The 19,517-nt window shown below is 38.7% G+C and overlaps 2 protein-coding genes and 3 pseudogenes across 2 annotated transcripts; all 5 read right to left on the minus strand.

Annotated features, from left to right (window-relative positions):
* Nucleotides 1-188: 188 nt before the first annotated feature.
* LOC134702907 (NADH-ubiquinone oxidoreductase chain 4-like) lies at nucleotides 189-1,497 on the minus strand (annotated as a pseudogene).
* Nucleotides 1,498-1,553: 56 nt separating this feature from the next.
* Nucleotides 1,554-2,711, minus strand: LOC134702906 (NADH-ubiquinone oxidoreductase chain 1-like; annotated as a pseudogene).
* Nucleotides 2,712-2,928: 217 nt separating this feature from the next.
* Nucleotides 2,929-3,657, minus strand: LOC134702904 (cytochrome c oxidase subunit 2-like). The gene is given in 1 exon segment (XM_063563436.1): nucleotides 2,929-3,657. A coding segment is annotated over 1 exon segment (729 nt).
* A 2-nt stretch (nucleotides 3,658-3,659) lies between these two features.
* Nucleotides 3,660-4,967, minus strand: LOC134702905 (cytochrome b-like). Its single transcript, XM_063563437.1, is given in 1 exon segment — nucleotides 3,660-4,967. A coding segment is annotated over 1 exon segment (1,308 nt).
* Nucleotides 4,968-14,270: 9,303 nt separating this feature from the next.
* Nucleotides 14,271-16,026, minus strand: LOC134702909 (cytochrome c oxidase subunit 1-like; annotated as a pseudogene).
* Between the last annotated feature and the right edge of the window lie 3,491 nt (nucleotides 16,027-19,517).

The following is a 19,517-nucleotide window of genomic DNA, read 5'->3' on the forward strand; positions in this document are numbered from 1 at the left end:
GTCTCGCCATCATCTAAAAGTTCTCAATAGTATACACCCAACCTCATTCCTATTAATAGAAATCTGGGAGTTCGATGCAGTCACAAAATTAACCCTACCGCTATTCCGTTTGCCGAGATAGCCACAAAAAAGGGCCACGGACTTGGACCTGGTACATAGTAACGAGAATAAGGATTACGATTCATTGTTTAGGGTATAAACATAAACATAAAGTTCAGCGGTATCCAATGAGCCGCCAGAACAAAAACATCACAAACTCTTCTCAAGTTTAAGGACTCCCTGTGTGACACCCCCTTCCCGTGACAACAACTTCCATATAGGTATAGTCTAAAACATGCCCTAATAAAGCTTATCAGACCCAGGATAAGCAGGAACACTTCCACTTATTCACCCTCCCACGCCGAAAACGAGGATTTCCCCAAATAAGTTTAGACTAGGAGGGGCTGCTATGTTGCTTGATCTTAACAGGAAACACATTAAGACTAGACTTGGGCAGACTAACAAGCCCCCTTTATTTATTACTAGCAGACGCGAGTGCCTCATCTTATAGATAGCATTCACATACCTGAACAAACCTGATGAACACAACCCATGCCCGATCATAATAATAATGGCCCCCACTACCCCTAATACCGTGTTGCTAAGCACTCCTAATAGCACAAGCCTCATATGCGCTACAGAGGAATATGCTACCAAACATTTTAGGTCCACTTGCCGTACACACGCTAATCCTGCGTAGACACCTCCTGCCAAGTTCACCACTAGTAGCAGCACAAAAAAAACGCTTCTAAGCCTTATTTGTATAACTATTATAAATCGAAGCAGCCCGTACCCTCCTAATTTTAGTACCACCCCGGCCAATAGCATCGAACCGGCTACTGGGGCCTCTACGTGAGCCTTAGGTAGTCACAGGTGAAATGGATATATTGGTAGCTTGATAAGAAACCCTAGAATGTATAGCCATCACAATCTCATTCCCCTTTTTTTTACTAGCCTTACCACAGAACTTATCCTCCTCCTCAACCCTCTAATATAGAGTTCTCTTACCCCCCATAAGAAAAAAAGAGATCCGAACACCGTATAGATTACTATATACCCCCCTGCCTGTAAACGCTCTGGCTGATAGCCTCAGCCTACAATTAATAACAACAGAGGGGCTAGCACACTTTCAAAAAAAAAAAAAAAAAGAAAGAACCTCCTCACCCTGAATCTTATCACTAAAATTAGGCTGATTCTGATAATTATTAAATTAAATCTTGCTTTCCGGTGGATCTTAACCCTCCTTAGGTAGGAAAGAATTGCTACAAATAGAGTTAGTGTAACCATTAACCCTATTACAAAGTCTGTGGTGTACAACCCGTTCAACTCTACCCCCCCTATCGCGACTCTTGTGGCGCCCATACTTAGAATAGTTAGAACGCTTAACCCAATGACACTCATATTTAGGTTTTTTATAATAATCAATGCAATAAGTCTAATTGCCAACCTTTTAACCATAAGTAAGACAGACTTTATCTGACACATTCAGTGTAAATGAATTATACTAGTTTATATTATCTTACATACACCCTAACTAGAACTACTACACACACACTAGCCATAAGTATGACACATAGAAGAACAGTCCAACACAAACTCATTAACTTATCATAACGTAAACGAGGTAAAGAAGCACGAATAACCACAAAGAAGACCGCAAAAGCCATCATAAAGACCCCGATCAACGCTTCATTTCCCCCGAAAAATATCGCCGCCCTTATAACCCTTCTGAGAAGAATACTAGAGTACTCCGCAATAAATATAACTGCAAACCCCCCTCCGCTGTACTCCACGTTGTATCCTGACACTAATTCCGACTCTCCTTCCACAAAATCAAATGGCGCCCGATTAGTTTCAGCTAGCATACACAGCATTCAGACAACTATAACTACGCACAAAGGAAAAAAGAAAAAAAAGGACCTTTGTTGGAACACCCTAATTTCTTGAAACATAAACACACCCGAGCACAGCACCACACAAAAGAAGATAAATCCTATAGGGATCTCATAAGAAATTCTTTGCGCCATCGCACGAACTGCACCTAGCAAAGAGTATTTAGAGTTAGAAGCCCATCCGGATATTATTACCCCGTAAACCCTGACTCTAGTAATAACTATAAACAGAATCACCCCGAAAACATAAAACACTTCAGCCGACTTATACGGGTATAAAAGCCATCCAAGTAAACTGATAGTTAATATTAGTGCAGGAGCCAAAATGAAGGGCCCTACGTTAGCACGTGTAGGCACAATAAACTCTTTACATAACAACTTACCTGCGTCACTAAAAGGCTGCAAGATCCCTATATAACTCACCTTGGATGGACCCTTTCGGATTATAATGATAGCCAAAATTTTACGTTCCAACAAAGTATAGAAGCCCACAGCGAGAAGCACCCCTACAAAAGGGATAACACCAACAACCACGCCTACTCAGTCCACCAGTGCAGCCTTAGTCGACCCCAAGGGAGTAAAAGAGTCCGCTGACACTTGACAAAGGCTTAATAGGATAGAGGCTCCAAAGAAAACAGCTACTCTCCTTAGAGTCTTAAATAGACACTCGACACTAACCATAATGAGACTGGGCTTAGCTTTGTAATTCACACACAAACAAGAGTATATCTTATAAGACGAGCTTAAATCGTATGCATTAGGTCTGCCAGCTTGTGCCATGAAAGCAAGTATATATACTTATGAATTGATCCTAAATCAAACGCATTAGCTCTGCCAGCTCTCACAAAGATAAGAGCCACTACTCACGGCGCCTTAGGGGCATGAGCCCTATATCCTAATATTAGACCACCTTATCACTAAAAGCTACTTGCCCATTGTACAAGTTCATTAAATTAAAAGTTTAACGCTTCTTAAAAGCTTTAGCTTATTTTTTATTTTAGTTAAGAGCTTCCAACCATATGACAAAATATTTCTCAGGAATAAACTCAATCACAATCGGTATAAATCTATGGTTAACCCCGCAAATTTCAGAACACTGCCCGTAAATAATTCTACACTGGGAAGCTTTTATAGGAAGCCGATTAATTCGACCTGGGATGGCATCTACTTTAATTAGTAACTTAGGGAGTGCAAACGAATGGAGCACATCAGACCTTCTTACAAAAGCAGTTATTTGCACATCTGCTGGAGCCACCATCCGGTTATCAACATCCAACAAACGATACCCTCCTTTTCTAAATGTCTCCTGCTGGTCTTCTATGTAAGAATCAATTGTATAACACGAAATTCTTTCAGCGCTTTCTCTAGAGCTTGGAGTGTCTAAATTGCGACAAAATTCGTAAGATCAGTACCATTGTTTCCCAATCGCCTTAAAATTTCACCGGGGCCGTTTTACTTCTTCTATATAATATAGGTTAATTATAGAAGGAAACCACAACCCTACTAACATCAACATTGGCACAATAGTCCATCAAAATTCTAATCGTTGACGGTTCAAGAAATGGCGATAAGAAAATTTAGTAAGAAGGATTACGCATCCTATATATATAACAAAGACCAACACAGCCACTGCTACTATCATCACAAAACCATGGTACCGGAACAGGTCTTTCCCTAGTTCCCCATGGACAATATCACCAAAATATCGACTCCCGTAAAAAGACATATTTATATTTTTCTACACTTATTAGCCCACTCACGTGCGCTACTTTCGCGATTTACTAATTTTAATAACTTGAAATAAGCTAAAAACTTAAACCATTTCAGGTCTACAGGACGACTCCTACAGAATTTAGGGTATTCAAGCAGCTTGTCCCACACCCACAAAGAAAGAGGGTTTAATAACAACCTAGAGAAATAAATGACTGAAAGACACTGCCCCAAAATGATATAAGGCTCCCGCACTGGGCGAGCACCAATCCATGTTAACCTAATAAACCTACCAACCAACACTCAAAACACTACTTGATTAAACGGGTAAAAACATAAACTTCGATACTTACCTCTGTGAAGACTAGGAATTAGGTATAATACTACAATCGACAAAAACATAACATATACCCCCCCCGCTTTATGAGGAATTGAACGAAGGATTGCATAAGCAAACATAAAATACCACTCAGGCTGAACATGGATTGGCGTTTTTATAGGATTAGCAGGCCAATAGTTTAAATGATTCCCTAACAGCTCAGGATCCACACACACTAAATATATAAAAAAGAACCTAAAGCAAACATAACCAAAAAGATCTTTAATAGTATAGAAGGGGTGGAAGGGCACACACATAGTACCTCTTTCAATACCCAAAGGGTTATTACTCCCTTTCTCATGTAAAAAAAACAGGTGTAAAAAAACAACCGCCACTATCACAAACGGTAAGAGAAAGTGTAAAGTATAAAACCGCTTTAGAGTTGCATTACACACGGTCCAACCCCCTCATACATAGCGGAGCATACTCTCTCCTACTACGGGGATCACTCTAAGTATATTAGTAATAACAGTAGCCCCCCAATATGACATTTGCCCCCAAGGCAAAGTGTAACCGAGGAAAGCCTCCGCCATAGTTAACAAAAACAAATGCACCCCAAAATACCACACTGTCTTATCTAAATAAGACCCATAATACAGCCCACGAGCAATGTGCGCATAAATACAGATAAAAAACATAGAGGACCCATTTGCATGAATATTACGCAACATTCATCCTTTTTCCACATTACGCATAATATGTACTACAGAATCGAATGCCATGTCTTCATGAGCAGTATAATGAGTTGACAATAAAAGACCCCTTAGAAGTTGGATAATTAGGCACAAGCCTAGTATAGAGCCAAACCTTCACCAAGCGTTTAAGTTTACAGGACAAGGCAAATCATAGAACCTGTCATTCATAATCTTCACCAACTTATTAGTACTTCGTCACGGACCAACCCTCTTAGGCGTGTTAATATTATTCACAGTATTGTTACCAACCATCTCATAAGAAAGGCCTACACCTTGTTTATGAGTTTACAGCTCACCACCTCTTCCTCGGCCACCTCATGAATTTTTGTTATATATACAGGCACAAACCCCCCGCACACCGCATTTTTTTATGAGTACACATAAGCTTGGACCCCCCTTTTTACACCTCTGAAGACACCCAAAGTGTTAAGTGTCCAACTTTGTTTTTGCTCCATTTTTACTTTATTTTTAATTAGACTTAAAGCGACCAACAACTTACGCTTCAAAAATTTTTTTATTTTTAAGATACACGCCTCGTTTTCGAACCGAAAACCACATGAGCAACCAGAGCTGGGGTAAATGAGGAAATAAACGTCTCAAATCCCCATTATCCTACAGCTTACAATTAGCTATAGAGCCCAAGTAACTTAGAATTTAAGGGTCAAATTCACCACTTTCTCTGCCAATAATTAGGTTGAATCTCATGTGGTCCTGAAGAATGCTTACTCCCCGCAAAGGCTTTGTAGCCTTTCAAGCATACACTAAAACCAAGTTAATTAGGTGTAAGGAGACCCGTATTGACCAGTTTTTAAATAGACCATAACAGCCTAACAATAAACGAATTAACTGTAATTTTGCTTATCTTATGGATTATTTTAATAAATTATAACTATTAATACACCAATAAACTTTAACTATGAGCATTAATAACTACTGACCCCGTCTTTACTAACATCAGGAACACTGTCTTCTTCACTTACAACCACATTTCTCTGCTCGACTGGCTGACAGACATTAGCTGGGACTTCAGGCTCCACAACAGCTATTTGTTCTTCTAAAGGAACATAGCCACCCTCAGCATGGGGGCCCCCTTCCTCCTGATTATCAGGAACAACTTCAGCGACACCATTCACAACAGCATCTCCAACAGCTGAAATAGTTTCAGGTAATGGGAGCACCCTAACAGTGTCACCCCCTCCGCCCTGACATAAGTCCCCTCCTCCAACGTCTATTCTAAACACTCAGTTTTTATATGAAAAAAAACCATCTCACACACCCCTTAACAGTAAGCCTTTTTTTGCAGCAAACCCCTGCCTAAGCCACTCTCATACAGCCTCTCTAGTGCCCAACACATTCAACAATCTATCACTAAGCAACACACTCATTTACATAAAAAGAACCCTTTTTATAAGTTAATCAGCCTATTATACAATATTATTTATGTCATTACAGATCCGTCACAAAGTATTGCTTTAGCTAAAAACTCGCTCGCTTAAAAGAGACCTTAAAGCTATGCATAAGCTTTTGGGTTAACAAACCCAAAAACTTCAATTAAAATAAAGCTTCGCAGGGTCTTGTTGCTCTTCTTTTACACACAGGCCTCTTCGCTTTACCCTTATGCAAGAAGTACTAAAATTTATTTGCCCCACTTTACTTCAAGTAAGCTTTTTATGAGGCAATCGTGTGCATTTCTTTAGAAAGATAAATTCTAAAAAACCTCAGTGAGATGAGCCTAAAACTAATTAACTCCTCTTAAATTGTTTATAAAGAAAAGCTTTAACTTTTTCTTTAGGAATCAAAGTCCTACGTACTATAATACTTCTTTATAACACCTCAGAGCAATAAACTACTTTTGAGCTTAGCTTCATCAAAGCAACTGGGCCATCCCCCCACGTACAACTAAGCTAGGAAGAATTTGTAGCTCTCAGTTATATTAACATTAGCAACTAAACACAACTTAAGAGACAGGCTATCTGGCTTGAGAATAAGAATCTTATACCCTAAGCAAATTACTGGGATTTTCAATTAACAGCTCAACATTCTAGCTTAATTTATTCACCCAGCGTACACTAATTTCATTAAAATTTTTGCCCAGAAGGCAAATATAGTAATTATTGCTATGTAACCATCCTATAACCAGCACATTTAACAGCCTAACGCCACGTTTATTTACATAAAAAGGCCCTATACAATATTGTCTATAGCACTCAGATCTGTGACAGAACATTGCTTTGCTTAAAAACCTTTTATACGAAACTAACTCACTTAAAAGGGACCTCAGGACCAGACATAAACTTCATCACTTGTAGTCTTTGTAAGTTTATAACCCACCTAACCCCCTTTTAGGCGTGTTAATATTACATACTATTGTTAACACTTACTTTTTAAGACGCTCACAACCTTGTTTACAAGCTCACGCTTCTACGTTTCACAATTTTATTTAGCTTCATTTTGTTGCTGCACACCACATTTTTGTCACCTCTATTTAACCTGCTTTCCTATTTCCTCCCCTCCAGATCAGCCCCCCCAGGCATTAGTGTGTCATTTTGATTTTATTTTATTTTTGATTTACTTTTTTGCTTAGACTTTAAGTGACCCATGAATTACGCTTTGGGAACTTTCATATGACTTGATTTCTATTTATTTTTTGATTTTAAGATACAGATAGTCTAGTTTTCAAACCCCAAAAAATCACATGAGCAACCAAAATTAGGGCAAACGAAAAAAATTAACACCTTAGATCCATTTCTCCTGCAGTTTACAATTAACCACAGGAAGCAAATAGCTTTAGAATTTAGGTTTAAGTTTGTTTTTTTCTACCACTAATTAGGTTAAGTCTCACATGACTCTGAAAAATGCTTACTCACTGTAAAGGGTTCAAAACCTTATCTACAACAGGTTGTAAAGCATAATCTAAAACAAGTTTGGACAGGTATGGGCATTCGCAACTAGATTTTCAATAAAATACACAATGTCAAGTAAAATTAAGTTTTACTTTGACTTATAAGTTATCTTAACTAAGGGCTTTTTACATGCATCAGCAACAGGGTTTCCGTGTAAAAGGACAGGAGAACAGGCCTTGCGGTCACTGTACCGGCCGGTAACAGGAAATGCGGTACACTATAAAACCTCATTCTTAAGGGTTTCCACAGTGTTTGGTTTTTTTTTGTCTGTTACTAGCACAAATCCATTACACACCGCCTTTTTAGAACCCTTGTTTTATTCTTTAGGTGGGTGATTGCTGCTTTTTGGCTGCATTAATAGACTGTTTTATTTTTTACCTAATTTGCAACCCGTTTTAACCCTATTTTTTAATAAAATAGCAATACTAATTTTAACAAGAACCAACGACACGCCCTACCGCCACTAATTGGCCTTCAGCTTCATAAAAGGCAACCCTTTTTATAAACTAATCAGTTTATTGCGTAGCATTATTTAAGCAATGACAGAGCCAGGGCAAAGCGTTGCTTTAGCGAAAAAGTCCTTTCGTACAAAATTAGCTCATTTTTAAAAGAGGATAGAAACTGAACTAGCTCACGCCGTTCTGAACTCAGCTCATGTTAGATTTTAAAGGGCGAACAGACCCACCATTAGAAGCTTCTACGCCTCTAGGATATCTAAAGCCAACATCGAGGTCGCAATCTTCCCCTCCAATACCATCTTTCGGGAGAAATTGCGCTGTTATCCCTAGAGTAGCTAGCCACACATATAAAGTTAGGAAATACGAGTTAGATTTATATAATAGTGAAAGACTTATTTTCACTGATCTCCCATCAAAATCGTATAAGAGCCAAAAACTCCAATTAAGATAAAGCTTCATAGGGTCTTGTCGTCCTTCTTTTACATAAAGGCCTCTTCACCTTAAAGTTAGTTTAAATTAAATTTTCAGACACAGCACCTTCTTCGTTAACCCTTTCATACCATCCTTCAATTGAAAGGCAAATTATCGCGCTACCTTAGGACGCTCACGTTAACGCCGCCGTTTACAACAAACATTACTCTAGTTGCACTGGGCAGGGACTACCTTTTACTTACATCAAAAGGAAATGTTTTTGTTAAACAGTCGAGAAGTTTAGTTTGCCGAATTCGTTTAAAAACTTTTATTTAGCCTTTAGTTTTTTAAGGTATAAACAAAATAGTAATACCAAATAAATAATATTTTTACTCGTTTTTATCATAGTCACTGGTCCTACAACCATAGGCTTATTTTAAAGTAAATGAATAACCCAATTAATCTTTTTTCCCCATCTGGTTTTAGTTAAAATACACTAATATCTAATAGCCAGTTTAAAGCCTATAGAAACCCAATTTTTTTTTAACATCAATTTTAGTATTTTTCAGCTTAACCCAAAAAATTTTACCCCTTAAATAGTTAAGGAAAATGCTTACACATCTTTTTAAGCCAACCAGATATCTAAAAGCGCGAATAGTATCTAGCCGCTATTCTTTAGTTTAATTAAATCTCTGCCACGATTTCTTAACTCAAAAAAATAACTCTCTTTTATTCGGGAAAATTAAATTCTTAAACTTGTCTTGAAAAACCCTTATGCAAAAGGTACTAAAATTTATTTATACTATTTTAATTCAAGTGCACTTTTCACAAAACAATTATGCACGTCTCTTTAAAAAAGATAAATTATAAAAAGCCTCAGTAAGAGGAATCTAGAACTGACAATTCTAAGTTATATATTAACTACTTTTAACTTATTTATGAAGAAGAAGATTAACTTTTTCTTTAGGAATCAAAGCCCTACTTACTACAATTTTTCTTTATAACGCTTCGAAGTTCTAAGTGCCAAAAAACTACTTTTGAACTTTGCTTCATCAAAGCAACTGGATCATCCCCCACGTGGCACTAAGCTTAGGCCTAACTAGACTATGGAGAATTTGCAGTTCTCAGTTATATTAACATTAACTACTAAGCACAACTTAAGAGAAATACTATCTGACTTAAGAATGAAAATCTTATGTTTTCCCTAAACTACTTAAGCAAGCCAAAGCAAATTACTGCGATTTTGAATTAACAGCTCAACGTTTTAGCTTAAACTATTTGGCCAGCATACACTAATTTCATTAGAACTTTTGCTTGGAAGGCAAATATAATATTATTTACTATATATGCATATTATAGCCTAGCAGCAACTTCCGTTACTGCTACCTTGTTACGACTTTTCACAGGTTTCCCCGCGAGCGACGGGCGATTAGTACTCATCTGATTGTATTCAGGGTAATTTTATTTTTAACCCTTACTTACAAGTCCTTCTTCAAAGGCAAGTTTTCTTATCTTATTTGTCTACTTAGTTGAGCTACCTTTTAGTAGCTCAATCTTTGAATTATTGCTTAAGTTACATCTGTATCCCAGATTAACCTTGTCATAAGCTGCATGTCAATCTGAATTATTTTTGAAGTTGTGCTACATGGGCATATAGCCAATTCTAGTAGCTGCACCTAACTAAAAGTAACTTACCTTACCGAACTCAGCAAGTAAAATAAGAGTTAGCTTCAGTAATAACCAAAAATTTTACCCGGACACTCACCATATTAGAGTAAACAACCATACACACGCACTAATAAGACAAGGCTCAAATGTAGGTGGGTTATCCTTTAACACCCAGGATCCCCTGTTTTCTATCTCAGACACCGCCTATTTATTTCTCTTTGACAACCAAATGTTTAGTTAAGAGGAACTTTTGTTTTAAACTATGGATAACAGGGTATCTAATCCTGGTTTCACTTCATAGATTCGTTAGAAGCTCACTAAAACTTTAGGAATATAACCACAAAAAACCGTTAACATTACACTGCACCTATAGTTTTTTTATAGTTTTATAACACAACATTGACTCTAACCAATCCGCTTAAATTTATATTCGAACTGAATCTAACCGCGGCTGCTGGCATTCATCAATTGACCCCGAATTTGTCAAAAAGCTGGGTTAAAGTTTCCTTTATTAACCAATTTTCCCCACTGATGTTGAACTTGCACTTAATTTGTTCAAGCCCGCATTTAGAATCATGAGAAGCATTTTGCCCATAAATTTAGGGCCATAATCAAACCCTCCTACAGATTTGACACAAGGTACTAAAGTATCCATCTTCCTCATTTTCAATGAGACGCTTTAATTAAGCTACTGTATCTTCTATTTTAGGTTTATTTTACTCTTCGTAAAGGCACCATGGTTTTTATGCACAAATACGACACCACTAATATTACAAACAGTAACACACCAGCTATTAGGATATATAACCTTAACCCGCTTCTTTCAGCCATGAAACTTAGAAACAAAGACCCGCTAATTTCTCTGTACTCGTAATTCATAAGACCCATAAGGACCGCTCTGGCACAACACCTTCTGACGAGAACCATAAACTCTAGATTAAAACGATACACTTCATTGGGGTAGATCCTTAAAACATACAAGAACAGGACTATTACACCCCTAACGTAAGTTAGGAACAATAAGAACCCTAACAACCTTCTAACCTCCAGTGCAACCTCCACACATGCAATTATAGACCCCCTCAATAGCACTAGCCCTAAAGAAATAGGTTGCTTGGCAATTAAGACAATCGAAAACACAGCCATCAAAATTACACATATGACTATAACTCTCATTATATAAACATAATTAAGCTTACGCCCCCCGCTACCACCAGCCCTCATACTACCAGCTGGTAGGTAAAATAATTTTTCTGAACAATTTCATTCAAACAGCTGAGTTGACCTAGTCCCTTATGGGCACCTTGAGGGCCCAATAGCTCTAGTCAACCTTGATCCAGACTTTGAGCTACCATCCTGGACCCCTTAAAGAAGGCCATTTTTCTGGGGTGGGAGGTTAGCCTCTCTATGAGCCACATTCTCAAAAAGAATCTTAATAGTTTGGCTGACGACCAAGGCTTAGACCCTAATTTTCTAAGCACTCCTCATCACAAAATTAACCCTACAAAGGGAATAAGAAATACTCTGACTCTCTCATATTTCTCAAGAACTACTACAAACCCAAACCTCTCTATTTTCCTCCCTAATACCCCTCCTAAGATAATAGCCCCAATATACAGGCTAAGAAAAGGAGTTTGTATATTTAAGTGCTCATTAATCCGCAAACTTCTGCTATTAACGTAATTAGACCCAAGTATTACTCTAAATACAATCCGTGCCCTATAAAAAGAAGTGAAGATTAAACCTGTTAGCTCTAATAAATAGCACCCATAAGTTATTCTTCTGTCTATCATTCTTAGCTCAATTATTAGGTCTTTAGAGAAAAACCCTCTTATAAACGGGGCCCCTCTCAAGGACACAATTGCAACCGTTATTGCACCCATTCTTACCGGTAATCCTTGCCACAAGCTTCTTAACCCCCGGATATCTTGGATTCTTTGGTTTCTATGAATAACACCCCCTGCGCCTAGAAACAACAAAGCTTTAAATACCGCATGGGTTACTAAATGAAAAAAAGCTACAGACGGAAGAAGGATTGAAATCGAGAATATTATTAACCTTAACTGCCTCAAAGTCGAGAGTGCGATTACCTTTTTTAGGTCAAACGCAAACACAGCCCTTGACCCCGCTAATATTAGAGTAAATAGTCTTAAGACTATAAGTATTTGAGTCACAAAGGGATTAGCTCTGATAATATAAAAAGAGCGAAGAATCAAATAAACCCCAGCTGTCACCAATGTCGAAGAATGCACCAAAGAGGAGACCGGTGTGGGTGCCGCCATGGCAGCAGGTAGCCATGCGCAAAACGGCATTTGTGCGCTTTTAGTTATACCTGCAAGAACTACCACAAACCCTAAATTAACCCATGTCTGCACTGGGTGGTATATATAAATTAACCACCCCCCTTCTCTTAAAAAAATAGAAACTCTAAAAAGTACAAAAACATCCCCAATTCGATTAGTCAAAGCTGTCAACATAGCCGCAGATAACCTCTTATTGTTCTGGTAATAAGCCACTAATAGGAATGAGGTGAGCCCTAGCCCGTCTCAACCAATTAAAAGTATTACTAAATTAGGAACTAAGATTATAAACACTATAGACAGCACAAACAACCATACTAATCCCATAAACCGCTTGTAGTATGGCTCTCCAGCTATATACCACTTGCAGTAGGTTGCTACACTTCCTCTAATTACCAAAACCGTCCCAACAAAGACTATTCTTACGCTATCTAGTAGAACTCTGAAGCTAAATGAGAGACAATTACTCTCTCAAACAGTAACTTCCAATAAATAAGCTTTTCCAAAGGTCCTCCCTCTAAGAATAAATAAGTATCCAATCAGAATCAGTAAAAGTAACCCTAAGTTACTTTTTAATTGTATGATACTATTTTTACGAGCCATCTCTTAGTAACCTTGACATCAAATCGTCTCCGCATAGTCGCATCACCATAACCAGAAGGGCCAAGCAAATTCTGGCTTCGCAAACAGCTAAACATAGAATTAGTAAAATTAACCAAAACTGATTTATTAGAAACACATGGGTTACAAACAATAAGCCTAGTCTTATTATTTCAAGCCCTACAAATAAACACAAAAGGTGTTTGTTTATACGGAAGATTACAAAACAGCCTATACTTATTAAGAAAACTCCTAGGAATTTTATTCAAATCATAGCTTTAAAACACATAGTTTTCTACGACTTACAAGGCCGTCGCTTCAGCAAAGCTTTTAAAACTACCTACCTTCTATGATCCTCCGTATAGAGACACAATAAGACACAAAAAATATAACACTGAATACACGCGATTGCAACTTCAGCGGCTCCAAAAACACCTCCGCCCATTATTAACCCTTTAATACCCCCAACTCCTGTAAGCAGCCTTCTGCTATTTAACCAGCTAACTACTAACTCTCTCCTGCATATAGTTAGAATTACTTTACCAGCTCCCAGATTTAGTGTCAGACGTAAAACTAATGTTAAAGGGCGAAGTATGCCACTAATTAGCTCAACCACTACTATAAAAGGCACAAGGATTAACGGGCAACCTGTTGGAACGAGACTCATCAACCCCTGCTCAAATCTGCATAAAAGACTAGATAAAACTAAACAAGTTCAAATAGACAAAGCAAAGGAGAACCCGAACACAAACTGCCCTCTTACAGGGAAAAAGAATGGAAAGTTTCCAGACAGATTTAGTATCAGAATTATCATGAACAGACCCCTTATTACTAGAGGAAACCCAGATAGCTTTAGTCCCTTTCCGTTCAATCGAATCATCGAATAAGTAAAGGATAGCACCAAACTCCGAAAAGAGCTCGTACTTCTACCCTTAGTGTACACGTCTCTAAATAGCACGGTTATTGGCACTATAGAAGACAGCAACCATAACGGCATAGACAACCAAATTAAGTTATAGCTGTGAGCATCAAATCTAGAAAAAACATCTATTAACATGACTTTAAATTATTGATTACGCGATTTCTTATAAATATAAGTGATACACGTGTTATAAGGGTTAGTTCACACAAATGGCAATTGGCTATAAACATGCTTCCTTCCTGGATAAAGGTCTCGGGTACCTGCTCAGTCTATTTCACCACATAAACCCCCACTAAATACAACCCCTCGCTGGCTTACTAGAGCCTCTCATAGAAGGAACTTAAAATATATTAGAGACCCAAAAGACACAGCGGACCCATAAGAAGACACCCAATGTCAGTGAGCATAAATATCAGCGTAGTCTATATACCGTCGAGGCATTCCTCTTAGGCCTAAGAAATGCTGAGGAAAGAAGGTAGTATTTACCCCAAAAAATATTGCTATAAAATGGGCTTTCCTCCATTTCTTATTAAAGCATACTCCAACAAAATTTGGCAACCAATGGTTAAGACCACAGAACACCCCAAACACCGCCCCTATTCTTAGCACATAATGGAAATGAGCCACCACATAATATGTGTCGTGTAGAGACACATCCATAGAAGCCCTAGACAGTAAGACCCCTGTTAGCCCTCCCACGGTGAATAAAAACAGAAACCCAGTACTTCAGTAGGCGGCAGGCTTATTTTGAATTTTCTTCCTGCTATAGTTGCCAGTCATCTGAATACTTTCACCCCTGTTGGAACAGCGATTACTATAGTTGCGGTAGAAAAATAGCCTCGAGTATCAACATTAAGACCTACGGTAAACATGTGGTGAGCCCACACCATACACCCTAACCCTCCAATTCCGATTATTGCGTATACTATCCCAATTAGACCAAAAACCGCTTCTTTTCCAGAGCAATGCATAATTACTTTTGATATCACACCAAAGGCAGGTAGAATAAGAATATACACTTCCGGATGCCCAAAAAATCAAAACAAATGTTGGAACAAAACGGGGTCCCCCCCTCCTGCGGGATCGAAAAAAGTTGTGTTAAAGTTTCGGTCAAACAAGATTATTGTGATGCCCCCTCCTAGAACCGGAATTGAAATAATTAAAAGAACTGCAGTAACTCTAATCCTTAAAACATAAAGCTCCGCTCGTTCTCCTTTCATTTCTAACACTGGCATATTTTTATTGGTCCTAGCAAAGTTAATAGCCCCCACTAGAGAGCTGAGCCCAGCTAGATGTAGTGACACAATAAGAACATCCATCCTAGGGCCCCTATGATAGGGGTACACAGATAAAGGGGGGTAAATAGTTCATCCAGCACCAACTCCTTTATCCGTTCTAAAGGACAGTATTAGTAAATATAGTGCATTAGGAGATAGTCAATAACTTAAGTTGTTTATTCGCGGGTAAATTATATCTTTACCTCCTACTAGCAGAGGAATCAACCAATTACCGAAAGCTCCAATTAAGATAGGTATCACAGCAAAAAAAATTATTATTAAGGCATGCGTTGTAACCACCACATTATAGAATCAATCTCTTTTTAAGAACACTGCTCCAGGATGCCCCAGTTGCATTCGGATCATTAACCTCAACCTTGCTCCAAACAACCCTCCTCAGACTCCGCTATACAGATAAAGGGTTCCAATATCTTTGTGATTTGTTGATCACAGCCATCGACGTCACCAGGACTCCACTTCTCCATAACCCCCTACTTCTTCCTTTTTTAGTATTTTTATCATTTTATTTATCCTTACTTAGAAGCCAATCATCTAGCCTTATTAGCCCTTAGAGCCGCACTAGATTTTAGCCTCTTAATATTTTTTTCCCTATACGCTATAGTAAGATATGCCTTTTCAAACCTTCTATTAGATCCTTGAGAACTTTCATTGGTCCCCATACTTCCTTAAGAAGCACTCTCGACGTGAAAACCACAGGTACACACAATACACTTCCAACAGCAAAAGTAAGCCTCTTACAATCACCTCTCATCAAAATTCGTTTCGCATAAATGCCACTTCTAGTATTAACCTACTCATTCCAAAGACCCCTCACGATATTCGTGGTAGAGACCCCCAAACAAGATAAGAAGGAAACCCCTTGAGGACAAAATCCCTAACACTCTCTTACCGTAAAAGAACATGTAGGCAAAAGGTATTAACAGCACTACCTCTACATCAAACACGACGAACAAAACTGCTACTAGAAAGAATCGGATAGAAAAGGGCCTCCGAGCTCTTCCAATAGGCTCAAATCCACACTCATATGGACTGCACTTTTCTCGGTCTAGACCCCGCTTTTCCCTTAGTAGCATAAATAACCCCGTAAACAAAAAAGACACAATGCAGACAAACGCAACTCTTAACCCCATAACCATTCTTCTAGAAAACTTATGGAAGTGTCTTTAGCTCCCAAAGCCAATATTTTATTTTAAACTATATCTAGCTAAAAAAGGGTTGACACCACTAATAGCCCCACAACCTATCGTTCTTAAATTAAACTACTTTTTTATAAGGAAAAATGGTACAAGCCATTTATAACAAAGTTAGCAGCCCTATTATGTTAATTAACTTCCTCACTTAAGAATGAAAACCTAGGCTTAATAATTAGATGCAAACCAATCCTTTTTTTTAAAGTACCATTCTACAAAAAGGAGGGTAACAACTACCTATAGTTATGTTTGAAACAAAATATTTATTTTAAATTACCTTTTTATCATACTTTTGTGGTTTTACCCACTCTTTTTGAGCCGAAATCAAAACGCCCCTGGCCTAAAAGCAGTTTCTAAATAAATCTCACCAAGATCAATGCCCCCCCTGCTAGGTTAGCCCCGATCACTATCCTCCACATAATCTTGAATTCTGCTTTGTTTTTGTCTACTAACCTTTTTATTACTATCCTATAAAAAAAGTCAATGTAGAATTTTAGCCTGATTACTGAACCTATAATACAAGCCACGATTACAGCCCTTCCTCTCATTAGAAACACCAATACTTTCGCTAGAAAGCCAAGGAAAGGAGGCATCCCCATCAGTATCAGTAACCCTATACCCCTCGCGGCTCTACTAATCTGACCGCCCATTCTTGTTTTGTTTATTATTGAGCACCCATAAAAAAACAGCCCTACCGACAGCGAGTAAACTGCAAAATACCCTACAAAGACTACTCTTGACCATGTGAGCCCTAACAGCATTCATGATGTATGCACAAACGACGAGTACGCGCTTATTACTCGTACTGAATTCTGGTTAAGGCCCCCTACTGCCCCAATTCCAGCTATCAATACAATTACTACTCACAACCCCTTAGAGGGTATAATTATTGATAAAAAGACAAGGGGGGCGACTTTTTGCCAAGTTAATATTAACCCTCTTGCTAACCATCTGCTGTTCTTAATAATTGAAGGGACCCACGAATGTAGCGGGAAAACGCCAGATTTTAACACTGTACCCGCCCCCCTTATCACCAGCCCTCTCACTACGTGCTGCTCTATCAAGGTTACAAAACCCACTAGTATCAGAATTGACCCCGTTCTTTGTACCACAAAATATTTTACACAGGGCTCAGGACTATAGTGACCATCAGGGTTTATAATTACAAGAAATCCATACAGATTTAGCTCTAAACCGAGTCACACCCCTACTATCTCTTCTCTTCTAACCCTAAGAATTGTCCCGATCAATATTACCCCTAATCTCACTAATTTTATAGGTCTTACCACAAAGCTTACCATTTCAAGTAAAGGTTACTTATAACACTTGAAAATCATAGGTCTTCTGTCCTTAATTAGACTACTTTACTCAGACTAGTAAGCGCTTGGAATCGCTTTGGTACTTGATTTCAAATCAAAACTGTTTAACTAGTCTGTATGACTCCTATTTTTAACCTTTTAAATGGTCAGGAATCTTATATCAGGACGGAGCATGCTCTTCTTGAATGTACGCATACCACGAAGGCTTTGCGTCTGGGTACTTAAACGTATAGACGTCCCCGTCTCATATTTTGAACCACCACATGTATAACCATCCTCCAAACCACACATATACTAAACATCATAATGCTACCCATACCACATCTACGAAGTGTCAGTACCAAATGCAAGCCTCAAAACCAAAGTGCCGTTGACTGGAAAACTCCCCACGCCATAGTCGGACTAACCTCACCATTAGTCAAAGAGTCCCCACAACTACGTGCATTCCATGAAACCCAGTTAGTAAATAAAACACTCTTCCATACACCCTATCTGCAATAGTGTATGAGTTTCAGTAGTATTCTCGAAGTTGCACTAGGAAGAACACAGTCCCACATAAAATTGTTACCACTAGGCCAATAAATGGCCCAACATCATAATCCTTCAAACGCATTCTCTTATGGGCTTGAGTTACGAATAACCCCCTCCTAATTAAAAGACCTGTCTCGAACAGCCTTGTCGACGACGGGTTTGGCGTGCGGATCCCTGGAGGGGGTCATCGCATCCCTAGTTCACACGAGGGTCTTAAGGCATTATGGAAGAAAGTCCAAAAAAAAGAAAAGAAGAACATTACTTCAGACAGAATAAAAAGGGCAACTCCATCACGAAATCTCTTGATTACGAAGCGAGTATGAAACCCAATATCTCCCTCACGAATTAAGTCTCGCCATCATCTAAAAGTTCTCAATAGTATACACCCCAACCTCATTCCTATTAATAGAAATCTGGGAGTTCGATGCAGTCACAAAATTAACCCTACCGCTATTCCGTTTGCCGAGATAGCCACAAAAAAGGGCCACGGACTTGGACCTGGTACATAGTAACGAGAATAAGGATTACGATTCATTGTTTAGGGTATAAACATAAACATAAAGTTCAGCGGTATCCAATGAGCCGCCAGAACAAAAACATCACAAACTCTTCTCAAGTTTAAGGACTCCCTGTGTGACACCCCCTTCCCGTGACAACAACTTCCATATAGGTATAGTCTAAAACATGCCCTAATAAAGCTTATCAGACCCAGGATAAGCAGGAACACTCCACTTATTCACCCTCCCACGCCGAAAACGAGGATTTCCCCAAATAAGTTTAGACTAGGAGGGGCTGCTATGTTGCTTGATCTTAACAGGAAACACATTAAGACTAGACTTGGGGCAGACTAACAAGCCCCCTTTATTTATTACTAGCAGACGCGAGTGCCTCATCTTATAGATAGCATTCACATACCTGAACAAACCTGATGAACACAACCCATGCCCGATCATAATAATAATGGCCCCCACTACCCCTAATACCGTGTTGCTAAGCACTCCTAATAGCACAAGCCTCATATGCGCTACAGAGGAATATGCTACCAAACATTTAGGTCCACTTGCCGTACACACGCTAATCCTGCGTAGACACCTCCTGCCAAGTTCACCACTAGTAGCAGCACAAAAAAAACGCTTCTAAGCCTTATTTGTATAACTATTATAAATCGAAGCAGCCCGTACCCTCCTAATTTTAGTACCACC

Source organism: Mytilus trossulus, unplaced genomic scaffold, assembly GCF_036588685.1.
Source record: "Mytilus trossulus isolate FHL-02 unplaced genomic scaffold, PNRI_Mtr1.1.1.hap1 h1tg000765l__unscaffolded, whole genome shotgun sequence".
Lineage (NCBI taxonomy): Eukaryota > Metazoa > Mollusca > Bivalvia > Mytilida > Mytilidae > Mytilus > Mytilus trossulus.